Source organism: Sceloporus occidentalis, unplaced genomic scaffold (genome assembly GCF_023333645.1).
Source record: "Sceloporus occidentalis isolate IW3139 unplaced genomic scaffold, rSceOcc1.0.p SCAF_31, whole genome shotgun sequence".
NCBI classification, from domain to species: domain Eukaryota; kingdom Metazoa; phylum Chordata; class Lepidosauria; order Squamata; family Phrynosomatidae; genus Sceloporus; species Sceloporus occidentalis.
The window spans coordinates 3,387,523-3,412,054 of NW_028317011.1; the positions used below are offsets into that span (position 1 = coordinate 3,387,523).

Below are 24,532 nucleotides of genomic sequence, written 5' to 3' on the forward strand. Positions count from 1 at the left end.
CTGCATAATTCAATGTGTAAAGAAAATAAACTTCTCTGATTTAAGTATACATAACACAGGGCCAGCCAAGCTCTTCCTACAGCTGAATTGGGGGGGGGGGCAGTTCTTAATAATGTATAATGACGTCAAGAAGCTGAAACACAACTCATCTTCAAATGGTACTGTCAACCCTTTACACACACACTGGCTCATGAAATTTGTTTTACAGTCACACAGGATAAATCAATCCTTAGGAGCGGCAGAGGAGAAATGTTTATTTGTAAATGATTAACGCGGAAATAAATGTAACAATATAGAATGAAACAGACACTGCAGAAACATTATGCCTTTTCCCGCCTCTGCCAACTTCCCCGTGTATGTAAATGTCCTTTGACTGGCACTACATCAATGTGTAAGTGTTTTAATGAAAGCGCTCTAGAATCTACATTTCTATAAATGCCTTCGTTACTCTTTTCGCATTAACGTCTGTCTTTCTGCCACGGTGACATGGCATGGGTTTTTTGTGTCTCCCCCCCACCCCAAATCAGCATGGCTGCAGAAATACAGCTTTGACTCGAGATATGTTTCTATTTTCCTTACCTCGAAGCCAACGTCTTTTGGACTTCCCGGAAATGATATAATCATCAGCCACTAATTCAACATGCCGGACCCTAACTGTACATACACCTCACGTGGGTTTGGAGCGGAAACCAGCGAGACGCCGAATGTGGACTCCACGAGCCACAGCTCCCTCTAGCGTCACTGCGCAATTTCACCTCCCGACTCTAATAAAATGGGAATGTCTATGACAGGTATATACAGTCTCATGCACTGAAAAATACACCGAAACAGATGTGATAAGCATTTTCTTGCAATACCCCCAACCAGCCAGTATCTCTGTTTCCCAGATTTCTTGCATTTGGTATATATTCCTTTTCCTGCATATATATGCAGTTTATGTTTTTTTGCCGGTTTCATGGGGCTTTAGCCCACTTGTACTCCAGAGAATTTAGTCAAGATTATGGCCAGGGTGATCTCGCGTTCACACAGGTGACTCGACCAGATCCTCATTGATACCTCATTCAGGCTGAAAAGCAGAGATGTCTTCTCCTCACTCAACCTGCCAGTGCTGGTCCTTCCTAATGAATAGGAAAGTGGGAGAGTTGAAACCTCAACTCTCATATAAACTCTCAACAACTCTCCTTTTAGTAAGTAGACTCCTATATGTGGTTTTCAATGTAGTTTCCAAGCACTTGGGACAGCCCTTGATATTCCAAGAGTCTTGGCCCAGCCAATTCAGGACTTGTGGTCATTCTACTGACAATGTCTAATTATCCCAAAAATACCGTATATGTTTAAGACAGTAAAAATTGCAATTTCCAAATTGTCACAAGACACAATTAAAATTAATTAAAATTTCACACTATAGTGGCATGACACTCTACAGTTGGACCAGACACCATCACAAATGGAGAAAGCACTGGGAAAAAAACATGACCGTTAGTTTAATTATGCTCGGTTGCCTCAGCCCTTCTAATTGATAAGCTCTCTGGAGTTGGCCCTTCGTCTGTACAGGAAAATCCATGAGCTGGACATTTCAAAAGGCATAATAGGGATATTTACATTTGTTATATGTGCTCATATGACCTCTTGATTATTTAAGCAACAAAGTAAAGCATTTAGACACTGAATTACTGTTTATCTATGCATCAGTAACTGCTAAAAGTTGGACACATGGAGTTTACAGCTTTATATATATAAAGCTGTACCCTCCAAGTGTCCCACTTTTATATATATATCTATCTATATATACACACACACCCAGTCAGTAAATTATGACCACCTGCCGAACATTGCCGCCAAAACAACCCTGACCCGTCGAGTGGCATGGACTCCACTAGACCTCTGAAGGTGTGCTGTGGTATCTGGCACCAAGATGTTGGCAGCATATCCTGTATTCTGCAAGGTGGGGGCTCCATAGATCAGACTTGTTGGTCCGCCACAGAAGCTCGATTGGATGGAAATATGGGAAATTTGGAGGCTAAGTCTACACCTTGAATTTGTTGTGTTCTGCTTTGTGTGCATTATCCTGCTGAAAGAGGCCCAATGCCATCAGGGAATACTGTGTACATGCTCAGCAAGAATGCCAGGTGGCACGTGCCAAAGTAACTTCTACATGAATAGCATAGTTCATTCCAGTGCCATACACCGGCACACACACCCGGCCACCCAGGAGATGGAAAATAAAACTTGATTCCTCAGACCAGCCCACCTTCTTCCATTACTGGTCCAGTTCTTTTTATGCTCACATGCCCATTGTAGGTACTTTGGGCAGAGGACATGGTTCATCATGGGCACTCTGACTGGTCTGTGGGTTCACAGCTTCATAAGCAACAAACTGCAATCCCTAACAAACTAATCATCTGTTAGATTTGATCACACAGGCCAGCTTTCACCCCATGTGCATCAATGAGCCTTGGCTGCCCATGACCCTATCGACGGTCCACCTCTTTTCCTTTCTTGGACCACTGGATACCCGGTACATCCCATAAGAGCTGCAGTTTTGGAGACGCTCTGACCCAGTCGTCTATCCATCACAATTTTTCCCTTATCAAAGTCGCTCAGATCCTTTCGTATGCCCATTTTTCCTGCTTCTAGCACAAATCAGCCATCACGACGAAATGTTCACTTGCTGCCTAATACATCCCACTCACAGACAGGTACCACGATAACAAGATTATCAGTTTTATTCACTTCACCTGTCGGTGGTCATAATGTTACGGCTGATCGAGGTATATATATACATACATACACAAATATAAATACACACGTGTGTGTGTGTGTGTATATATATATACATACACACACAAATATAAATACACGTGTGTGTGTAAGATTATATGTACATATATACACAAATATAAATACGCGTGTGTAAGATATATATACAAATATATATATATATATATAAAACAAGAAATAAGTGCTGTACTCGTTTTAATACACGAAGAACCACGCTTCCTATATTCCCGTCCGTCCCGTACAAGTGGGGTTCCACTAAAGCAACGGACCAAGAGGAAGTATCCGGTGACGCACATCCTGCCCGCGAAGCAACCGCCTTCCTGAGGTGCCGGAGAGATTGGGAGGGTGTGTGCTACGGGAGCGAACCCATAGGTAGTAAGAGACTTATTTTCCGGCTCCCCTCCCTGAGGTACCTGGGGAGAGGAGGCGGAACTCAGAGGTGCGTGAATCTTATTCCTGACCGGACCAGTTTACGGGTGCACACTAGCAGCTGCGGCCGAGGTGGAGGATGAAGCCTGAGGAGAGGCGACTGTGAAGCACATAGATATTGACTATCGTGACCGAAACATGGACGGGAAGCCCGACCTTCAGACTGTGTACCAGGCCGTGCAGTCCCTATACCACGACCCGGATCCTAGCGGCAAAGAGAGGGCCTCGTTCTGGCTGGGGGAGCTGCAGAGATCGGTAAGAGGCCTGGAATGGTATAAGGGAGGTTTCATACTAGATTAGAAACGGCGACATAGAAAGAGACCGGGTCCAACAGTGTCTGATAATCTATCTGGGAAGCGTGCTGCCGTCATGGGAGAGAGGTGGGGTGCTCGAGTCCTCCTCTTTAGGGCGGGGGGAAGGGGTTACGGTGCAAGTTGGAGGCCTATAGAGTTACTGCAATGGGTGATCTAGAAATCAGATACTGCATGCAACGTAATAGTATGTATAAAAAAACTATGAAGCGTTTATGCTTGTGTGATGCTGAGACCCAGGATGTTTCAGTCGTTATGGTGCCCCTTGGCCTGTACTGGTTAATTATCTCTGTGTTTTAGGTATAAAACCCTTAAATCTTTGTCTGTACAAATGTACAGTTTTATGGTGGGATTTTGCAACTTTATCACATCTACGCCGGCTCTTAACTTTTTTTTGTGCCATTTTGTATTGCTCTCTATAGATGTCATTCTTTCTGGCTCCTAAAATATAGAGCTCAATTTCAGATTCCTCTGTGTCGCTCCACACACATTTGTCCAGCTTTGCAGTGTTATTCTGCCAGATAAACATGCTATAAATATGGAATTCTTCAGTATTATTAAAAAATGGTTTTAAAATATAGGGGCTCTAGACATGGCGGCAACAGAGGCGTGAACTACAGATGCACGCCAAAACTTTTACAGGTCATCAGAGCTTCTTTTACCTCCCCGGAGTTATTTTTCAGCATTTTATCTTCCCCAAACAATGGTGTGACCAAGTAAACCTTGATTCACGGAGACTGCTGTTGTAATGTGATAAAATCTATTTGTTCTTTCAGTTGTATTATTTCACTGTTAGTTAAGGCTAGTCCTTGTACAAGTTGGATAGGTATTTGATGTTAAACAAAACAGTACTGGCCTAGAATGTAGATGACTGAGCCCCATAACCCCTTTTCAAGGCAGAGTCCCTATACGTCGGACTCTGGCAGGATGCTGGGAGCATAAGCTGAAATCGCTATGAAATCTATTGCTTTATGTGTGTTGCCAACAGATTCCACTGGTATTTGTAAAGAGTTGTACATAATAATGACACATTTTAACTAATAATGACAGAAGGTGTGGTCCTTCTTGCTAGAACCTGCGTTCTTCAGTATGGCGTAGTTGAGCCAAGTACTGTTTCTTGTTTGGCACTAAAGAAAAATGTTACGTGTTTAAAGTGTTAGTGTTCCTTTAAGGATCCGTGACGCTGTGGCATGTATGAGTGTCATGGACATGGGCTGTTTTTTTGTTTTGTTTTGGGTTTTTCTGCGAAACCTTTTTCAAGCACTGTTCTTGCAGACAGTGTTTTACTGCTACCCCTCTTTTAGCAGAAATAGGGATGTTTCACTAGAAATACTGCACATTGAGTCTACTGATGGCTGCTGCTTGTTTCTTGGCAGACACAATGCTGATTATTTTGCATGTGGGCTCTAAGGCATTCAAGTCACACTCCCAGTGCCTTCTTGCTGCTGAACTGGCTACCATGCCAGATCACGGTAAAAAAAAACTTACGCCAGGGTACGTTTTGATTATGCAAGAGCCTTCTCTGTGTATTGCTGTCGTAAAGGAAAACACGGGAGGCATATTTGACTGTTGGGTTCTTCTAAGTTTCCATTTTGTTTATGGCCTCTTCTGTGAATGCTTGTTTCTGTTTACATGTGTGAATTTAGGGAATCTGTATGACTGGACTTTATCCTTGGTCAATTCTTTTTTCACCTGAGGCCAGGTATAGAAATTTTTTTTTCCGGTGTTGTGAAATGTCCCCCCCCCCCCCCCCCCGATAATGGCTCTGCTACTTTTCTAACCCTGATTTTAAAACTGTCCTCTGTACCATATAGTGCAGGTTTCTGATTTGTGTGGCTTTTGCTCAACTTTGGACTCCAGCGTAACATAACCAGTTTATAATCATCCCGCAAACCATATCTTGTCATGTTTGTCTTATTTCCTTTTGCTTCGTTTGGCTCCTATCATCGCTTTTCAGCTATAATAGTGGGCCAATGCATATACTTTGCACTTAATCGGTAGATGGCCTTGCAGATTTAAAGACCACGCTAAGTACTTCTCTGGAGTGTACATATGTGGGTATACATACCACATCATGCATAATGACGATACTAGGGAGCCTATTTATACAGTTACTGCTCACATGTTTCAAACCTCATATATATATATATATATATATATATATATATATATCTATCATATTCAGTTTAAGGCATATGACAGCTGTGTGGCTCTGATAAAATTGTTATGATTTTTCAAATACATGGGTGGGTTCTGCAGAATCCCCTCGTACAAATTTACCCATTTCCCACCCCAAGTTATTTATAGTGCAGGATATATGTTCAGCCGAACAGGTCCCTCAGCGTGCGGTATAATTAATGCCAGTCAGGTTCAGCGCTGGCAGGGTGAATGCTGTGGTGGGCTTCTGTGCAGACCCTCATGTGTAGCAAGCCCTCCAATTGTTTTCAATTTGAGCGATTTTTCACCCACTGATTGTGGTCTGACAGCCAAAGGGGAGGGTGGCTGCAGCTTCTAGGTAGGTGTGTTTTCTTTTGGAGGAATGCATAGTAGAGTACTTGGAGTACTTCTCCGTGTATTACTGCTTTGAAGGGGTGTCAGTACATGTGACGGTTTCGGCCATCAGTGCTTGACTAGTGCTCCACAATGACTTGGATTTCAGTTGCGTATTTCGGCACACAGTGTTTATCTATACCTTAGAAAGAATAGGAAATCTTATAGGACGACTTGAACGCTATGGGTGGTTTTCTCATAATATAGCAAGAACTTAAACTCTTGACACAATGCAGTTTTCTTGCAGGCAGCTTCCACAGGGGTCTGTTTTTTCCTATATTCGTGGTGAAGGATTGTGGAGCCTGCCATTCATTTTGAAACTCCACACAGTACATAGCGCATGCAAATAATTTGTTATTCCTTATCCCCATCTTCTCTGAGAAACAAATGATTGAACATTGCAAGTGAAACACACACAATTCCTCTGGTGGTATAGCTAATTACGGTACTTGCAATTTCTTAATCTGAGTACAGTGCATATAAAACTTATGTCTTCAGCTCTTGTGTAAACTACATGTCTTTCACTGAAAGCAAAGCAAAATTTACCATATTTTTGGTGCCTTGAAACATTTAATTATACCAACTTGTCACTAGCGCATGCGTTTTTTGTTTAAAGGTACCAGTGTATAAGCAGAACTTGTTTCCCTGTACTTGATTTTGCTTGCACAGGCATTTAACCAACCGTTTATATATATTTATATTCTAGTTTTGACTAACAATATTTGTTTTTAAAGCTTATATTAGTACATTAGCTTTGAATTAATGAGATACTTTAGCGTCCCATCAACCAGTGCTTATTAAAGTACTTTATAAATACTTTGATATGCATTCCTTACGTAAAAGACAAAACAAAACTTGCCATGGGTTTTGCGTACAAAGAATAAATAACTGTGTATTAACACTTAGCTTTCATATGCATGAAAGTACACATTGTTTTTATTTACTTTTAACAAATGTGGGAGTTTGGTGCACATGAACTGCATTTTGACTTGAAGAGCTGTTGAGTTACTGGTGTTATGTTGTTTGAAACATACAGTAAAGTAGTTGTGTTTTACTAACTATACTATGCTCGTCCACTCCAGGTCTACGCTTGGGAGATCTCAGACCAGCTGCTGCAAATCCGTCAGGATGTGGAGTCCTGCTACTTTGCTGCGCAGACGATGAAGATGAAGATTCAGACTTCTTTCTATGAACTTCCCACAGACTCACATGCCTCCCTGAGGGATTCCCTGTTGTCACATATTCAGACTTTAAAGGACCTGTCTCCAGTCATTGTAACCCAGGTAGGCTACTACTGCCTGAAATAAAGGGATCTACACAGCACGTGTAATACACAGCAGTGTATGTTTGTCCCTAAAACCCCTATCACTATTTTCAGCTACCTTTTTAATGTCATGAAAAATATAAGTGTTTAATTGTAAGTGTTATTATGCAGGGCTCAACAAACCTCAGACGCCAGGTTGTCAGGGTTTTGGAAGACAAAGGGGTAAAAACTTGCCAGGTCTGCCATGAGACTGGCACCCTGTGCTTTCCTGCACGGCACCATGAGGTGCCCAACAGGGTCACATAATGGAAACAGAAAAAAAATAGTGTGTGCCAAATCTTTGGCTGGTATGCTAAAACACAAAATATATGTATAAACATATAAGCTTGAGTCTTTATGTTGTGAAATTGTCATAAAAGGGGTTAACTGCAGTACTGTACAACATGGTGCAGCACTGAAGAAACATCCCTTCACTGCAGACTAGGGGATAATATATTAAAATAAAACATAATTGTGGTAGAAAAAAGCTGGCTCCTAATTTTTTGGGCTGGCTCCTAGATCCAAACCAAATTTGTCAACCCCCTGTGTTAATGATTTATTCACTAAATAAAGAGTTGGCAAGTGATGAGAGAAATTGTAATTGCAGTAGAGACTTCATAATGATGCAATGCAGTTTCCAAAACAAAGTTTCACTTTGGTGAATATCCCCCTTAGGGATTTTTTTTTTTTTTGCATAGCATTTTGCTGCATTATACCTTTTGGGTAGGGTTAAGGGATAGTACAGTGAATAGACACTGATCACAGAAGAGGCACCAATGTCTGACAGTTGGCAGTATTTGGGCAGTAATAAAATATTTTTTGCCCTTAAATTTCTTTAACTCTTTCCCTGTAACTCAATTCAATATTACAGGCTTGCAAACCCTAGAATTCATGGGTTCTGAATATATCTTCTGTGTTTTTTTTTGTTTGTTTTTTTTTTTTATTCACTTACCTGGAAGCCTTAACATTTTTTTTCTTTCAGTTGGCCTTAGCAATAGCAGATCTGGCCCTACAGATGCCTTCTTGGAAAGGCTGTGTGCAGACACTCGTAGAATCGTAAGTACATCCTACTTGTTAAGTAGAGTTGCTTTTCACTGGATTTCTCTTCTGTGTAGTTATTATGGTTAAAAAAAAAAAAACGAGAAAAGTCTAAGTTTCCCTTATTTCACCATTATTCTGCAGATACAGCAATGATGTGACTTCATTACCCTTCCTTTTGGAGATTCTTACTGTACTACCAGAGGAAGTTCACAGCCGATCGCTGCGCATCGGTGCCAACCGCCGCTCAGAAATAATTGAAGACCTTGCTTATTACTCTAGTACCGTAGTGTCTCTGCTGGTAAGTGGCTTGCGAGGCTCCCATAATAGACGCAATGTGTGCCTATATCTGCTATAAGAATGGTATGCATGTGACTTTCATTACCTGTCTTGGGAGGCTATTTTCAGGGAGTTTTAATTTAGATGGAATTCAAGAATTAGTAAGTTACAACTATATGCTTTTGAGAGAAGAACAGAACTTGGAGAAAGAGGGGAATAAATATATCGGAGCTAAAGTTGAAACTATAAGGGTTAACGCATCATTATACTATAAGTTTATGTTATAATTTAATATAAAGTAAATCAGGCTCTAATTGTAAATACATGGAGCTGTTCACATTTATTCCATAGTATTGGTAATGCTAGAACTGATGTTGCTGAACCAATAGTAATCTTCTGGATGTCCTTTCTAATTTATAAATAGTTGAACGTGTCATATGAGCATAGTCTGTGAGTAGGACTGTCACATGAAGGCTTCTCCTAACTACATGTTTGTCATTAAGCTGCATAGCATGAAAGGTATCACAAAACACTTGCTATGGCTATCCTGTTTTTTGGGGGGGGTTTTTTTGTTTTTTTTCCCCTTATGTGTTCTATACAGGTCTTCAATGGGTATTAATAACCCAAGTGCTTTGTGTGTGTGTGTGTGTATATATATATAATATATTTTAGACTTGTGCATTCGTATTCGGAAGAACATGAAAATAAATTGGCGGATAGATGAAGGCTCATAACATAAAGAATCTTCGTTAAAGAGGAGGAGGGACATTGAGTGAGCTGATCTTCTTTGTCCAATCAGCTCACTCTTGTGACATCATGCATTTAACGCTTATTACACTTTTAAATTGGATAATAGATCTTTAACCAAACCGGTGCACAACTATTATCCTTAACCTTACATTAACCTTATAAGTCTAAGCTTATTTTGAGTTGTAGGTAAGTTGCAAAGTTTAGGAAAGTATGTAAAATTTATCTCAAACTACTTATTCAACAACTACACATTCATTTATTGATTTCACCATCGTTTCCCCTAAAATGGAAACGGACGAACGTTCGTAGAATATGAAGATTTTTTTTTAGCTATCTTTTTAAATCTGTGTGTGTGTGTATATGTATGTATATGTATATATATATGTGTGTGTGTGTGTGTTAACCAGGTCGCACCCTTCATAACTTTGTATTTGTCATTCTTTCTTTTTGTGCTGTGAATGTTCCCATTGATCGAATAACCCTCTGTTCTGAGCTAAAACGGCATAATTCCATTTTCATTTGTAGTTACAGCTCCTCTGGTATTATCTTTTAAAGTTCTCTATAGGAGACATAGCTAGTTGTATTTCAGGAAAGCGAATCAACGTATTACGTTATATTTGTCCATTCATTTCTGCTGTTGTGAGCATGCTGCCCTTACTGGGGCATATTGCAGATCACATAGTATTGGTTTGTCAAGGGTTCCTAGTCTGTTCTGTCATCTATTCCCAAAGTAGAGGTCAACTTTGCTCCACACTGGGAGGTTCATTTTACAATACACTTGATGAGAAGGTGAACCAATCAATAATCATAATTACATTGTTTTTTATTTAGAGGAATAGCCATAGCAAATGAAAAAATGCCCACACTGTCCCATTAAATTGCCCTTTTTCTGATTTTAGTGTACCTCCTCTGTGTGAAAATATTAATTGTAGATCTAATTTGTCATATTCTGAGTAAAAAAAACACGTAGCTATTGTACATTTTTTTTTATTTTCTTCTTCTAGATGACTTCTGTGGAGAAATCGGGTGACAATGAGAAGATGTTAATAAAAACTTTTAAATGTTTGGGGAGTTGGTTCAACCTGGGAGTCCTGGACAGCAACTTCATGGCCAACAACCGTCTCTTGATGTTGCTCTTTCAGGTCCTGGTGAGTGTTATCTCTTTGGCATCACATTGCGTGTATTCACGTTCACTGAACGTCTATATATTTGTGTAATATTTGCACACTCAGGGTTTTTCTTGTGCTATATACTTTTAAATACTTGTTCATGTACAGCTGTCTTAGCTGTCTCTCCGTAGTTTTTAAGAACACTCTCTTCTGTTGATCACCTGCTATTCCATGGGTGGCTAGGTAAAAAAGGTAACCTGCAAACAGTAAAAGTTAATGTCCCCCTGTAACAAAAATGAATCTTGAGTTTGTAAGACTGAGTGTTTCATCGCTTTTGTTTCTTTTGTCTGCGTGTTTTCCTTAGTTCTGTCTTAAATTTGAATTGTACGCGGTTCTATGAAGGAAATTTTAAAAATGCCGAACTTAAGTAAAACTAACCTATCGCTAAGCGCCCCTTCTTTCGATCTGTAGCAACAGGACCAGACGCCATCCAATCTGCATGAAGCAGCCTCTGATTGTGTGTGTTCCGCCCTTTATGCCATTGAGAACCTAGACAATAATCTGCCTCTAGGAACACAGCTCTTTCAGGGAGTGCTGACCCTTGAGACTGCATACCATATGGCTGTGGCCCGTGAAGATATAGACAAGTAAGTTACAAGAAGAAAGTCTACACTTAACTAGGCGGTGGCCCATCCTCTTTTAATGAAAAAAACAATATATCTGGTGCTCCGTTCTTGCATTATGAAAGCCAGTAAAATGTTACATTGGCCTTTGAATGGCAATGTTTTTGAAAGCATTCTGGTTGATATTTTCAAAGTAACCATTTTTTATTGATGATGTGATAAACAGTATTGCAGTGACCAGTTGAATAATAAATGCATGTACCAGAATAATGATATGCATGTGACATGACATTTTTGGTTGTGATGAATCTTTAACATTGAACGCTGATAACAATTCTCAGATCAAGTAATCTGTTGCTTTAAAAAAAAAAATGTGTGTGTGTGTGTGTGTGTGTGTGTGTGTGTGTGTATATATATATATATATATATAATGTATGTATGTATGTATGTGTATTAAATTAGTGCAGGCACTAAAATTGCTAGTGCCCGGACAATGGATGTTTGGGAGAGCCTTGCACACAGAAACAACGCTAGACGTCTGAGTTTGTATTCTCAGTCTGCTGCTGAGTCAAGTCTTCGCTAAGCCCCGTGCATTAGTCTTCATTCATTCCACACATGCTGAGTGGACAGGGGCCTCAAACATTTCATGGAAGAGTGCTAATTTTAGAGGCTACCGACCTACTGCTGCTTGTGAATGAGTCCAAAATAACGATCTAAAGACAGAAAGGATATTGGTGATTCAGATTTTGGCTGAAGGCCTATTACCAGTGAAAGTATTCACCTATTGCCCTTTTCATATCTTATAAAGTAACTTTTGTGGGCAATGAGTTTGTAAACAACTGTGCTTTATGTTTATGTACTTTTTTTCATTGGATTTCTATTTGTTTCACTCCTCTTTCCCATATTCACAGGGTGCTGAATTACTGCCGGATTTTCACAGAACTTTGTGAAACCTTCTTGGAAAAGATTGTGTCCACACCATGTCGGGATTTGGGCAACATGCGCACGCTGGAGCTACTCCTAATCTGTGCAGGGCACCCCCAGTATGAGGTGAGCAAACCTAAGTGTTATTTTAACAGAGGAACTCACATCTGTTATCCTGCCTATTTCATTTGGAAATTCTGTTTGTGAAATTATATGTGATTATCCCAAAAAGCCAATGCTTATGGAGTAGGGTGTAGTTAAATAAGCTTTATTATTTGAGGCCCATTATTCAGATGAGAGGGAAGGATGAACCACAAACTATATATAGAAATGCAAATCTTGTTGGGTTTTTTTCCTCTCTCTCCAGGTAGTTGAAATCTCCTTTAACTTCTGGTATAGACTGGGAGAACATCTCTACAAAATAAACGACCCTGTGTTGCATAATATCTTCAGACCATACATTCAGAGGCTTCTTCATGCTCTAGCAAGGCACTGTCAGCTTGATTCAGACCACGTAAGCTATTTTTTAATATACTCATCTTGGTACGTTTTCCATTCTCCCATCCCAAGCACGTTGCAAGACTATTGTAAAGCAGACATTACTGTTTATTGTAAATTGTTTATCACTGTTAACAAAAAATGTTGGTGCGCTAAGCTAGTCTCAGGCTCAAATAATACAAATGTATAATACGAGGCCTACCAAACGGTGTGAGCATGCTGCAAATACAGTGTATTGGCTGTACAATGTATACAAAAAACAAAAACTGTCTGCGCTTCTCACCCTAATAAAGTTGGCAACAAATATATAAACATAATATAAATGAATGTTTATCACTGTTGTTGAAAGCTAATTGTCTCCTACAATTATAGGAGGGTGTTCCTGAGGATACTGATGACTTTGGAGAGTTCCGCATGAGAGTGTCTGATTTGGTGAAGGATTTAATCTTTCTGGTGGGCTCCATGGAATGTTTCTGTCAGGTAAATAAAATGTTGGATCACTTTAACCTTTTATAAGCAATGTTATTTTGGGTGGTTTCATAATTTTAATTACAAATAACTGACACAGCGCCATTTCAAGGTGCAACATAGTTGCTTATCTGAGTCCATGCATCTTGTACCACCTTTGACACAAACTGCAATCATTAGGAATATGATTATTCCTTGCCTCTTTACACAGCTGTATTCTACTTTAAAAGACGGGAATCCTCCCTGGGAAGTGACTGAAGCTGTGCTTTTTATCATGGCCTCCATTGCCAAGAGCGTTGACCCGTAAGTGTCTTTTGTGTGGTGTTTTTTATGTTACAAGTTTAAAATGTGTATGTAGCGAGTGGCATTTCTATTGGTTTTAAATGCGTGGTGCAATATGTAGGCCAATATTTAGAATAATGGCACAATATATATCATTTTTTTAACCCTCCACACAATGTTACCTAGGTGCATCATCCAGTTAAAATAAATAAAGCAAAGTAATTTTTCAAAGCAATGTTATATTTTAGCTTGGCATAAATCATGAGTTAAAAATCGGCACTGATACATAAAACATGCTACCTTAAAATTAAGTATATAGTGAAAAAAATCCTTCTTCTGTGTGTGTATGTATATATAATATAAATTATTGAGAGGCAGTATATAATTGCTTGAAAAATCCAAACCCGTGAGCAGAACATCTCCCACACTGCTCTGAGCTCCATTTCAATAGTCGGTACAGCAGAAAGCCCTGTTGAACCCGAGTTACTTTTTTATTTTGTTGTAGCTTTGGCAGTTGGACGTGTGTCTGTGTAATTCGCTTGAGCATCTACTGAACTAATACCGTATTTGCTCGATTATAAGACGACCCTGATTATAAGACGACCCCCCAAAATCTGAATATTAACTTAGGAAAAAAGAAAAAGCCTGAATATAAGACGACCCTAAAGGAAAAAAGTTTTACCAGTAAATGTTAATTCATGTAAACTATTTTTTTTAATAAAAGCTATGATTGAGAAAAATATTTTTTTTGTTTTTATTTCTTGTATTTTCCAGCCTGTCCCCCAGTTACGCACATCTGCCCCCAGGCTTGCCACACCAATATGGCACTGTGGCCCATGATATGCCTTTTAACCCTCTATATGCCACTGTGCCCCATGGTATGCCTTTTGACCCCCTATATGCCACTCTGCCTCCAGAAATGCCTTATACCCCTATATCCCATTCTGGCATTTAGGGGGTTAAATGCATATTATGGGGCAGAGTGGCATATAGGGAGGTATAAGGCATTTCAGGAGGCAGAGTGGCATTAAGGGAGTTAAAAGGCATTGTATAGAGCACTCTGCCTCCAGAAATGCCTTATACCCCTATATGCCACTCTGGCATTTAGGGGGTTAAAAGGCATATTATGGGGCAGAGTGGCATATAGGGAGGTATAAGGCATTTCAGGAGGCAGAGTGCTCTATTAAATGCCCCCTTAACGCCACTCCAGAAATGCCCTATGCCCCCATTTAACTAACACACACACACACTCTCTCCCCTCCCTCCCCTCCCCTCTCCTCTCTCCCCTCCCTCCCCTCCCCTCTCCTCTCTCCCCTCTCAGCCCTCTCTTACCGGTGCTTCCAGCCGGGGCAGCGGGTTGACGTCGCCTTCTGCTGCAGCCGGAAGGAGGTGGAGTTGGCAGCGGGGGTTTGTATGCGTCCGTCGCGTATACTTTCCCCGGCTGTCAGAGATCAGAGATCTCTGACAGTCGGGGAAGGTCTACGCGACGGACGCAGACAACCCCCGCTGCTAGCCACACCTCCTTCCGGCTGCAGCGGACGTTGTCTACGCGGATTGCGTAGACGTCAACCCGCTGCCCCGGCAATACAGCAGGAAGCACCGGTAAGTGTGTATGATGGGGGGGGGGGTGAGACAGGAGGATCCAGGTCCCCTGCAGCGGTGCGGGGGATCTGGATCTTAGTCTCCTAATCAGACTCTATTTGAGGTCTGATTAGAAGACGACCCCGATTAGAAGACGAGGGGTATTTTTCAGAGCATTTGCTCTGAAAAAAACCTCGTCTTATAATCGAGCAAATACGGTACTTTCTAACCAAATTGTAAAACACAGTTGCCAAAAAGTAACACCACCTAGTAAGTACTGCCATTGACCTTGACAAAGAACAGCAATCTGTTTTGCTTGATGGAAAGCCCTTATCGATACAGAATCATTGTCTTTTAATGATATTATATTTTTTTTTCTGCTTGTTGGGCAGGCATACATTACCCATGTGTAAAAGGATTGGGAGGGTAATGGTAAACCTAATAAATGCAAAAATTAGAACATTAATAGTAATTATATTAACAAATCAACTTGTGTGTGTGTGTGTGCGTATGATTTTGGTTTGTTGGTGTGGATTTCGAGAGCTTGTAGTAGTATTATAACTTAGTAGATGGAGACTTTACATTCAAAATATTTATTTTCCTAAAGGGCATATTAAAAAAAAAAAAAAAAATGGCTTTGTCTCGTTCAGGTAGTTTGCTCATTGATAAAGCAGTCATGGGACTTTTGTGCTAACAACTTCTTGGCTTTTATACACAGAGAGAACAACCCCACCTTAATGGAGGTGCTGGACGGAGTTGTGAGGCTTCCCGAGTCTGTTCACATTGCTGTACGTTACACTAGTATAGAACTGGTGGGAGAGATGTGCGAGGTGGTGGACAGAAACCCACAGTTCCTTGGTGAGGATAGTTACATTTATTTTGTTTTACTTTTTTATTAATCCAAGCATCTCCAGAGAGCGAAATATTTACTATGTTCTAAATTTACCTTTTCACTCCAGACCCTGTGTTATCCTATTTAATGAAAGGACTGTGTCAGCAATCCCTGGCTTCTCCATCTGCCAAAGCCATCCAAAACATTTGCTCTGTGTGTCGGGACCACATGGCACAACACTTTAATGGGCTTCTGGAGATTGCTCGGTCCCTGGACTCTTTCCCACTGCCCCCGGAGGCTGCTGTGGGACTCTTAAAAGGTACCAGATTCCAGGGCTCATTCTGACTATTGGTTGTTTTAATTTAAAATGCGTACTCAGTAGTCCCAATGTAGATATGAATCTACGTTAGAATTCCCAACATCAAAAAATCCATGACTTTTCTATGTTGGTTCATCTTGTGCAAGGTTACTCTTTTAAGCTAAGCATTTTATACATGTGCAGATTTCATTTTTATGACACAGTACAACCACAAATGCTACTTAATTACACATAATTTATATATATTTGTTCTGAATCCTGCACTGGTATATGGACATTTGCTGTTTGCTTTATATCTCTACTTTGTGTCTGATCTCAGGCACTGCACTTGTCTTGGCACGCTTGCCCCTGGAGAAGATCTCAGAGTGCCTGAGTGAGCTATGTTCTGTTCAAGTTACATCTCTGAAGAAGGTAAGAGAAATTGCATTTAGTGGCTGATATTTTAACCTGATTTTGGGATGTAGAGAGGTTAGTATAAAATCCTAATGGTGAAAGAGGGGAAAAGAAGACGGTGTGGTTCATTTTTATGTGTAATAAATTATACTTTTTTGAAACTATATGACCTTACTCTGGTTTGAGGGTTTACTAAAGAAAACATGCCCTGCATCTTCATTTTGTGATATACTGTAAGAATGTAGGCTTGTAGTAAGACAAAGATTCTGAAGAACTTGTGAACTTGGTACTAAAACCTATTTTTTCTGACTTACACAGCTGCTTTCCCAGGATTCTAGTAATGGCATATCCTCTGATCCAACATTGTTTTTGGACAGATTGGCTGTCATTTTTAGGTAAGTGTTGTGATTTCAGTTACTATTTCCTGTATCTCTTGATTATATGTTGTGGGGTTTTTTTTTTGGGGGGGGGGTATTGCTCCCAAGAAAACTATTGGACTATAAAATCATTCCCTTTAGCTATAGGTGGAAAAAAAGTTATTTGAAATACAGGACACAGGCGTGTCGTCACTTAACAAACAAAAACCTTTACAGCTACATTAACTATACTGTATAAGCACATTTTTGCCACATTTTTACATTAATGTATTTAATACGACGCCTCTGACACTCCTGCGTGCCCAGTAGTCTCCACCCTGTTGTATCAAAAGCAACGAGGTTATGTTCAGTCCTAAATGCAGGCAGAACTGTGGTGTAAATGTATGCTCTTAGTGCATGTTTGTGCTGAGACTAGGCAGTCCTAGCTGATGAGATGTAAGGAATCAGCCGCAAGTTATATAGTAGTGTTTCTCACTGTAACACCGTTCTAATTGCATGGAGACGGGGAAATTTCTTATGCTATTGTTATGTGTAATATTGGTGCATTCAGAACCTCAAGGGCAGATGAACTATATTCCAACATTACTGGTCATTGTTTTACTATGAAGTGATATATTATGCTATTTCTAAAAATGTGGCGTTCCTGTGGAGCCGCTTTCATTGGATAATGATAAATATATATATATATATATATATATATATATAAACGAAATATTAGGAAATCTGCAATATCCATAACTCATGCCACCTGTGAGCCTCTGCTAATGTGAACAGGTGATAAATCCTCCAGTTTCACTGTAGAAAGTTATCAATGGAGTCCTCCCATTTATAACTGCCGTCACACAGTTTAGCTGCATGTTGACAGCTTGGTCAGCTTGTTTTCCAATTTTATAAATGTAGTTTTATCAGTTTTTCCTAAGATGTGTGTGAATGCAGAGATACCAGTATTTGAAAATCTGTTTTGTGTACTAGGCATACAAATCCCATAGTAGAGAACGGGCAGACTCATCCATGCCAGAAAGTCATCCAGGAGGTAAGGGTCTCTATTTGTGTGACCATACAGTTTAATTTTTCACTTTAATTGGTGATTCACACTATGTATATAAATGCCACGCTTTGGGTACCAAAAGCTCTGTTACACCATCTCTAAAGTTCTCTCTCTATCAGATTTGGCCTGTGATGTCGGAGACTCTGAACAAACACCGTGCTGATAATCGGATAGTTGAGCGCTGCTGTCGCTGCCTGCGTTTCGCTGTGCGCTGTGTTGGGAAAGGATCTGCTGCACTCTTGCAGCCACTGGTGACCCAGGTACTCACTGCTGTCTCGCGCTCAAATGCTAAAGGAAACACATGTTCTCACTGAAAATAATATTCCTATGCAGCTGCTGTGTGTCTGGCAAGTATAGTTTTATTTTCAGGCACTTTTGAAACATATGGAAAAGAAAAATATTTACAGAGATCATGAGGGAGAATGATGAACAGTTTATTTGGTTTTGATTTTTAGTTATGGATTTGCATGTTGTATGCTGATCTGCTCATCATATCGTCATTTGTAGATGGTCAATGTGTACCAAGTTCACCAACACTCGTGCTTCCTATACCTGGGCAGCATCCTTGTTGATGAGTATGGAATGGAGGAAGGCTGCCAACAAGGGCTGCTTGATATGCTACAGGTTAGTTGCTTTTCTTGAAATTATGTCTACTCTGTTTAAACTGTATTATAATCTGATGATAAAATAAGGAGAACCTTCATCTGTTTTTCACACAAAGCATCTGATTAAATTCTTGTACCATTTGCTGTCATTATTATATCAACTTCTCTTGAAAGAAACGGATGGTACAGTCCTCTGGACATGTTTCTAATGCCAAGCTTTGCTGTGAAGTTGTAATGGAAGCCCCAATTATAATTCTTAGTTGCCTAGTTAATGGGTTGTTTGAGAAGCCTCAGATGGCTACAAACACACAGCCTTGATTGCTCGGGCATATTTTTGCCTTTTATATCTCCGTAATGTTGATGTATAATAGTATGTTCCTTACACAAGTTAACCTGTAAGTATATCTCCAAAATAAAGCTCAATCTAGAACACCAGATATTGGGGGGTTAAGGTATTGTGAGATTACAAAATCTGTGCCATTGATGTTTTCATCTTTTAATGTGTACAAATATGTTTTAATCATATCTAATATGTTGTGAAAGATGTGTGCTTTTTTTTAAAATGTTAAAACCCACCTCCAATAAATATTCTAACATTGGCTATAGTATCTTGACTACTTGCATAACTGTATTTGTCAAAGTAGAAAAATATATATGAAGCTAGTTGAGAATTGTTAGATTATAATTAGTTTATTTTTTTTATAATATTTATTTTTTTGCAGGCTCTGTGTGTCCCCACCTTCCAACTTCTGGAACATCAGAATGGCCTGCGAAATCACCCAGACACTGTTGATGACCTCTTTCGACTGTTCACCAGGTAAAGATGGTCTCCTTTGAAGTGGTACCTCAAATCCAAGAAAAATGCTTTTATTTGTTCCCATTAATAATCTTTAGTGTTATTTTGCCATCTTATACACCTGAAAGACGTTTGTCTTCCTGGTTTAATGACTGGTCTCTATGCATATAGTGGTGTTCTTTTATGTAGTGTTTGAAGAAAGTTCCTTAAACTCCCTAATTATATTTTCCATATGAAACAGAATTTCGTTCTGTTTGTGTTTTATATATCAAAATAGGTCTTTTCAGCTTGAAGGGCTTCCCTTGGTTTTGTAAATCTAGCCTTCTTTGTGTATTGGAGACAGGATGTGTATGCCAGAAAAAACTCCCCTTCCCCAGACCAACATCTTCTTTCTCTGGGAAGGGCAGCGTCATTTTGACTGTGCCCACTCCCTGCCCACGTAAGGCTGCCTTGGCTAGTGCCACCTTCGTATGAATCCACTCTCCCGGAAGAGCGAGTGTCCCAGGTAGCCTACACTGGGAAGTTCCCAGGTATGGCGATCTTATGATCCTCATCCTTCTATTAGCTGGTCAATGTGATGGAACTTGCTGGGACCCCATAGCTTAGCTAAACTGAGCATAGTGCCATTACTGCTCTTAAATGCAGCATTTTATTTTCTGTGGGGTTTTTTTTTCTTTTAATCTAAATAAGAAAACTACATCTACCTGTATGATACACATTTGTTTTCTTGCAAACTTAGACATACACAGACCTTGGGCCCTTTCCCTCATCAAATTGCCAGCTCTGATTAGCTGGCATCTTGCCACTTACATATAGAACACTTAAAAGAAAGTTTACGCTCCTAGACAGCCTTACCAAGGAAAAATATGTATTAAAAAACTTTTCGTATACTTGCATACTGCATTTAATAAAACGGAGAATCTGTATTATCCCTTCTCTGTGGTCCAGGGGAGGTGCAAAAACATCCTGCAGAATCTCCCCCCATGCATTTGCAAAGGAGACTGTAACTTAAATTAAACAAGACCTCTAGATTATTATATACATTAAGTGTATATGATGGCTGGACTGTCTCTTTTTAAGGTTGTGTAGGCTCTCTCTGCATTCCTTTGTCCCGTTTTGTGTAAAAGCATTTTGTAAGATGCGTTTCTGTTCTCCTACAGTAACAGTCCTGCCTCGGACAATGTTCAGTTGCAAGCTGTGTTGTATTCTCAGGTTTAACATTTTGCTTGCATTATGATCACTTAAATATTTTTGTACTTTAAATCAATCTATACTCATTAACAAGGCTACTCAGTGGTTGATATTATGATGTACAGTTGGCACTTACTCTAAACCTCTTCTCTTACTCAGGTTTGTCCAGCGGTGTCCCATTGTCCTGCTACGCAGTCAGGTGCTGGTCCATGTATTACAGTGGGCTGTTGCCGCCACTACACTAGACCACCGGGACGCCAACTGTAGTGTCATGAAGTTTTTGCGTGATCTTATACACACTGGAGTGTCCAATGATGTGAGTTGCCGCAACTCCACCATTAACCCCAACTAACTATACCCTCTGCACTATGCTGTATTAAACAGACATTCAATGTTTTACTTGTACCAGGTATAGAGCCTATGTGAGTCACTTAAATTGTTCATTGGCACATCGATTGACCACTGGATGCTCACCCCTTATGCGTTCAAATCATTGAGGGTATACTTTACCTGAAAGTTCTTTGACTTATGTTTGGTTTATTTATTGCTGCTTTGTTAAATAGCTCAGTGATAGATGTATGTGTGTAATATATATATATATATATATATATATATATATATATATATATATATATATATATATATAATTATTTTTTTTGTCTGAAAAAAAGTACACCCTCAACATGACATTACACTGTCATGATTTATTCAACAAAAATAAAACCAAAATGGAGAAGCCACATGTGAAAAACACACCTTATGATTCAATAGCTTGTTGAACCTCTTTTAGCAGCAACTTGAAATAATAATTTAATCAGTCGCTTACATCATTGTGGAGGAATTTTGGCATGCTTTTCTTCACAACTTTGCTTCAGTTCATTGTGGTTTGCGGGCATTTGCTTATGCACAGCTCTCTTAAGGGACTGCCACAGCATTTCAATTGGGTTGAGGTCTGGACTGGGCCATTGCAACAGTCCAGATTACCTTGATTATTTTCTATTTCAGCCATTCTTTTGTAGATTTGCTTGGCTGTTTGGATCATTGTCCTGTTGCATGACCTAATTTCGGCCAAGCTTTAGCCGTTGGACAGATGGACTCATATTTGACTCTAGAATACTTTGGTATACAGAGGATTTTATGGTAAATCCACTGACTGCAAGGTTCCCAGGTCCTGTGACTGCAAAACAAGCCCAAATCATCACCCCTATGAGGTGGCTGGCGATAACACAGCATATCAGCACAAACGTGGCACTGTACATTATGGCCAAACCTCTCCACTTTGGTGTTGTCTGACCAAAATACATTGTTCCAGAAGCCTTGTGGTTTGTTCAGATGCTACCATGTTTTTTAGAGAGAAGAGGCTTTCTCCTGGCAATCCTTCAAAACAAACCATACTTGTTCGAATTGTACTGTTATGAGCATTAACATTTAACATGCTAACTGAAGCCTGTAGCGTCTGATGTATTGCAATGTCTGACCTTTGGGTGAATTTGCAACTACCTTGAATGATTTCCACTATAGAATGATGGTTTTATAACCGTTCTCGGAATGATGGGTAGCAACAATTCCTCAGCATCTTAATTCCAATGGTAGCAGTAGGGGTGTACTTTTCACACATGGCTTCTCCATTTTGGCTTTGTTTTTGTTGAATAAATCATTACACAGTGTAATATGTCGTGTTGTTCATCTGAGGTTGTATTTACCTAATTTTTAGACTACCTTGGAGCACATAATTGTCATTACATCCTGATCTGTTAAGCCATATAAATGAAAGAGGATGTACCTGCTTTGTGTGAAAAACAAAGACCCTTGACCCCTAAAACGAACTTTCTGTTTCTGTTTGTAGCATGAGGAAAACTTTGAGGTACGCAAGGACTTGATCCGACAGATCCTCAACCAGTACGGACAGCAGTTCATTAGCCAACTGCTACATGCCTGTTGTTTCTGTTTGCCGCCCTATACACTGCCAGACGTGGCTGAAGTCGTATGGGAGATCATGATATTCGACAGACCGGTAAAGAAGAGTAAATTGTGCTTTGCTTAAAAAAAAAAAAAAAAATAAAAAAATTTGCAGTCTGAGAAACTTAAACCATTGAATATTTGTTTTAAATGGTGAAGCAGAAAAATGTGAATTTTTCAAAGTGTTTTGCTAGGTCAGACACAGCAGTGCACAATTTGCATTGTCTGTTTTTGGTTGCACTATGAGGAAGCAGTATCCATGTATTAGGGGAAGCAGCAGCACCCTTGAGTATTGCTTGGGCTTTGGTCATACTAAAGGGAAGTAAACCATTGTGTAATATCTGTACCATTAACTGCGTTTTCCCTCCAGACATTTTGCCGGTTGTTGGAAGCATCGTTGAAAAGTTTACCAAAGGAGACATCAGGAGGAGCAGTAACCGTGACGCACAAGCAGTTAACAGACTTCCACAAGCAAGTCACAAGGTAAAGCATGGAGAGTGTTCTCTTTACAGAAGGAATTGCTAGTCTGTTTTAATAGGAAAAGTGCAAAACTCAGTATGTAGATTGTACAATAGTAAGTGGCCACTACTCTTTGCTTTGAAAGTATGAGTTGTATGTACAGAACATACATTCCAGTTATCTGTAATTAGCAGCTCTTAAAAGCTTTCTTGGAAATACTTTGCTGTTGCATAATAAGAGATTTGGTTCTTAGTGTCACTACGGAAGCAACATGCACACAGAGTACGGTTTCTTGTAAGTCAAACTGTTCATTGTATGGGATTAGAAATCAGTGGGATTGATATCACTTTAAAGTGGATCTGCCAACAACAGCTACTTTTGAACAACATTAAAACTGGCTGTGGATTATGGAATTATGGTTCAACAGCAGTTATTGGACCTTCTCCCAAGAAACACTGTAAATTGTCAAATATCGTACTTTTTTATGACATTCAGTGAGTGGCTGCATTTTATACCTAAGTGTTCAAAATAGCATGGCCCGATTGACACTTTGCTTTAGTTTTCCTTTAAAAATATTTGGTGTGACTTTTAAAAGGCTCAAAACTTAGCTGACAGATGCCTCCAATTTGCACTAAACTTTATTTCTTTTTTTGCTCTACCATTAATCTTAGAGTTAGAGAGAGGGCTATCATTGCTCAATGAGTGGTAGGTTTTTACCAGTTGTCTCTATGCTATCAACAAACAAAAACACACACACACACACACACACACACACAACTTTAATAAATTGCTTTTGCTTTTCAGTGCCGAGGAATGTAAACAGGTGTGTTGGGCTCTGAGAGATTTCACCAGGTTATTCCGATAGCTGCGTTCCTTCATCCAGCCTGTCTTCCGTGGTGAGTAGCCCTATCTACTAGACAAACACCCTGACTCCTTATCATACTCCTTTAAGGAAAGCAATACTGTACAATGGACTCTGTCACGCACCCAACGTACTTCATAAGCATTGCCATAAATAATAGTCTGTGTGGTATTCCTGCAGGAAAAGTCCCCCAAATATCACATGACCCTTAACAATTGCATCATCTAGGTCTGCAAATAAAGGATGGTTATTTGAACAAAAGGAGATAAATCTGGCTATTTGCTGTATTCTATAGTCTAGTAGATTTTTTCCCCCTAAGGGACTTCTCTTTAAAGGAATACTTTATTGATCTCCCATTGATTTCAGTGTTGTCTTAAGAGCTCCAGCAGCCAAAATGTGGCCAAGTATAGGGGACACTGTGATGCAGCACTGGAACTGTACTAGTTATAAGATATTAAATATATAATTGTGTTTATACAGGCTTGCATTCTTTATTGTTGGAACTGTATAGTAACAGACTGTTCTCTTTAAAGAGTTACATTGTTGTTCCTCTCTTTATACATTTTTCCTTACGTTTTGGATCACTTTTTTGATTGCGATTTTCCTGCTTTTCTCCCTGCAGTTAAAGACAGGTAACTTAGCCCAGTCAGACGGCCCCTCCTGAAAAGAGAACCATTGTGGATTGGCTTCTATAACCCCCTAGCGTGCGTCATGCCAAAAGGGGGACGCAGATGAATGAGAGCAAAGAGTGTCAAGCAAGTTTGG

At 39.8% G+C, this 24,532-nt stretch overlaps 1 protein-coding gene across 7 annotated transcripts; it reads left to right on the forward strand.

Annotated features, from left to right (window-relative positions):
• Positions 1-3,348: 3,348 nt before the first annotated feature.
• LOC149298736 (transportin-3-like) lies at positions 3,349-23,770 on the forward strand. 7 transcript variants are annotated; one of them, XM_089487124.1, is made up of 22 exons: positions 3,349-3,465; positions 7,154-7,354; positions 8,357-8,430; positions 8,557-8,713; positions 10,446-10,589; positions 11,022-11,197; positions 12,085-12,223; positions 12,465-12,611; positions 12,968-13,075; positions 13,275-13,366; positions 15,645-15,784; positions 15,886-16,077; positions 16,397-16,488; positions 16,789-16,865; positions 17,820-17,909; positions 17,978-18,167; positions 18,403-18,519; positions 19,223-19,317; positions 20,647-20,803; positions 22,334-22,501; positions 22,817-22,929; positions 23,710-23,770. In XM_089487124.1, exons 1-22 carry the CDS (start codon positions 3,349-3,351, stop codon positions 23,768-23,770), a joined length of 2,847 nt encoding a protein of 948 aa, XP_089343250.1. The 7 variants fall into 7 exon arrangements, with proteins under 7 accessions (XP_089343250.1, XP_089343251.1, XP_089343254.1 ...); XM_089487125.1 differs by having other exon boundaries at positions 17,820-17,880; positions 18,015-18,155; XM_089487128.1 differs by lacking the exon at positions 17,978-18,167 and having other exon boundaries at positions 17,820-17,880.
• Positions 23,771-24,532: the final 762 nt, after the last annotated feature.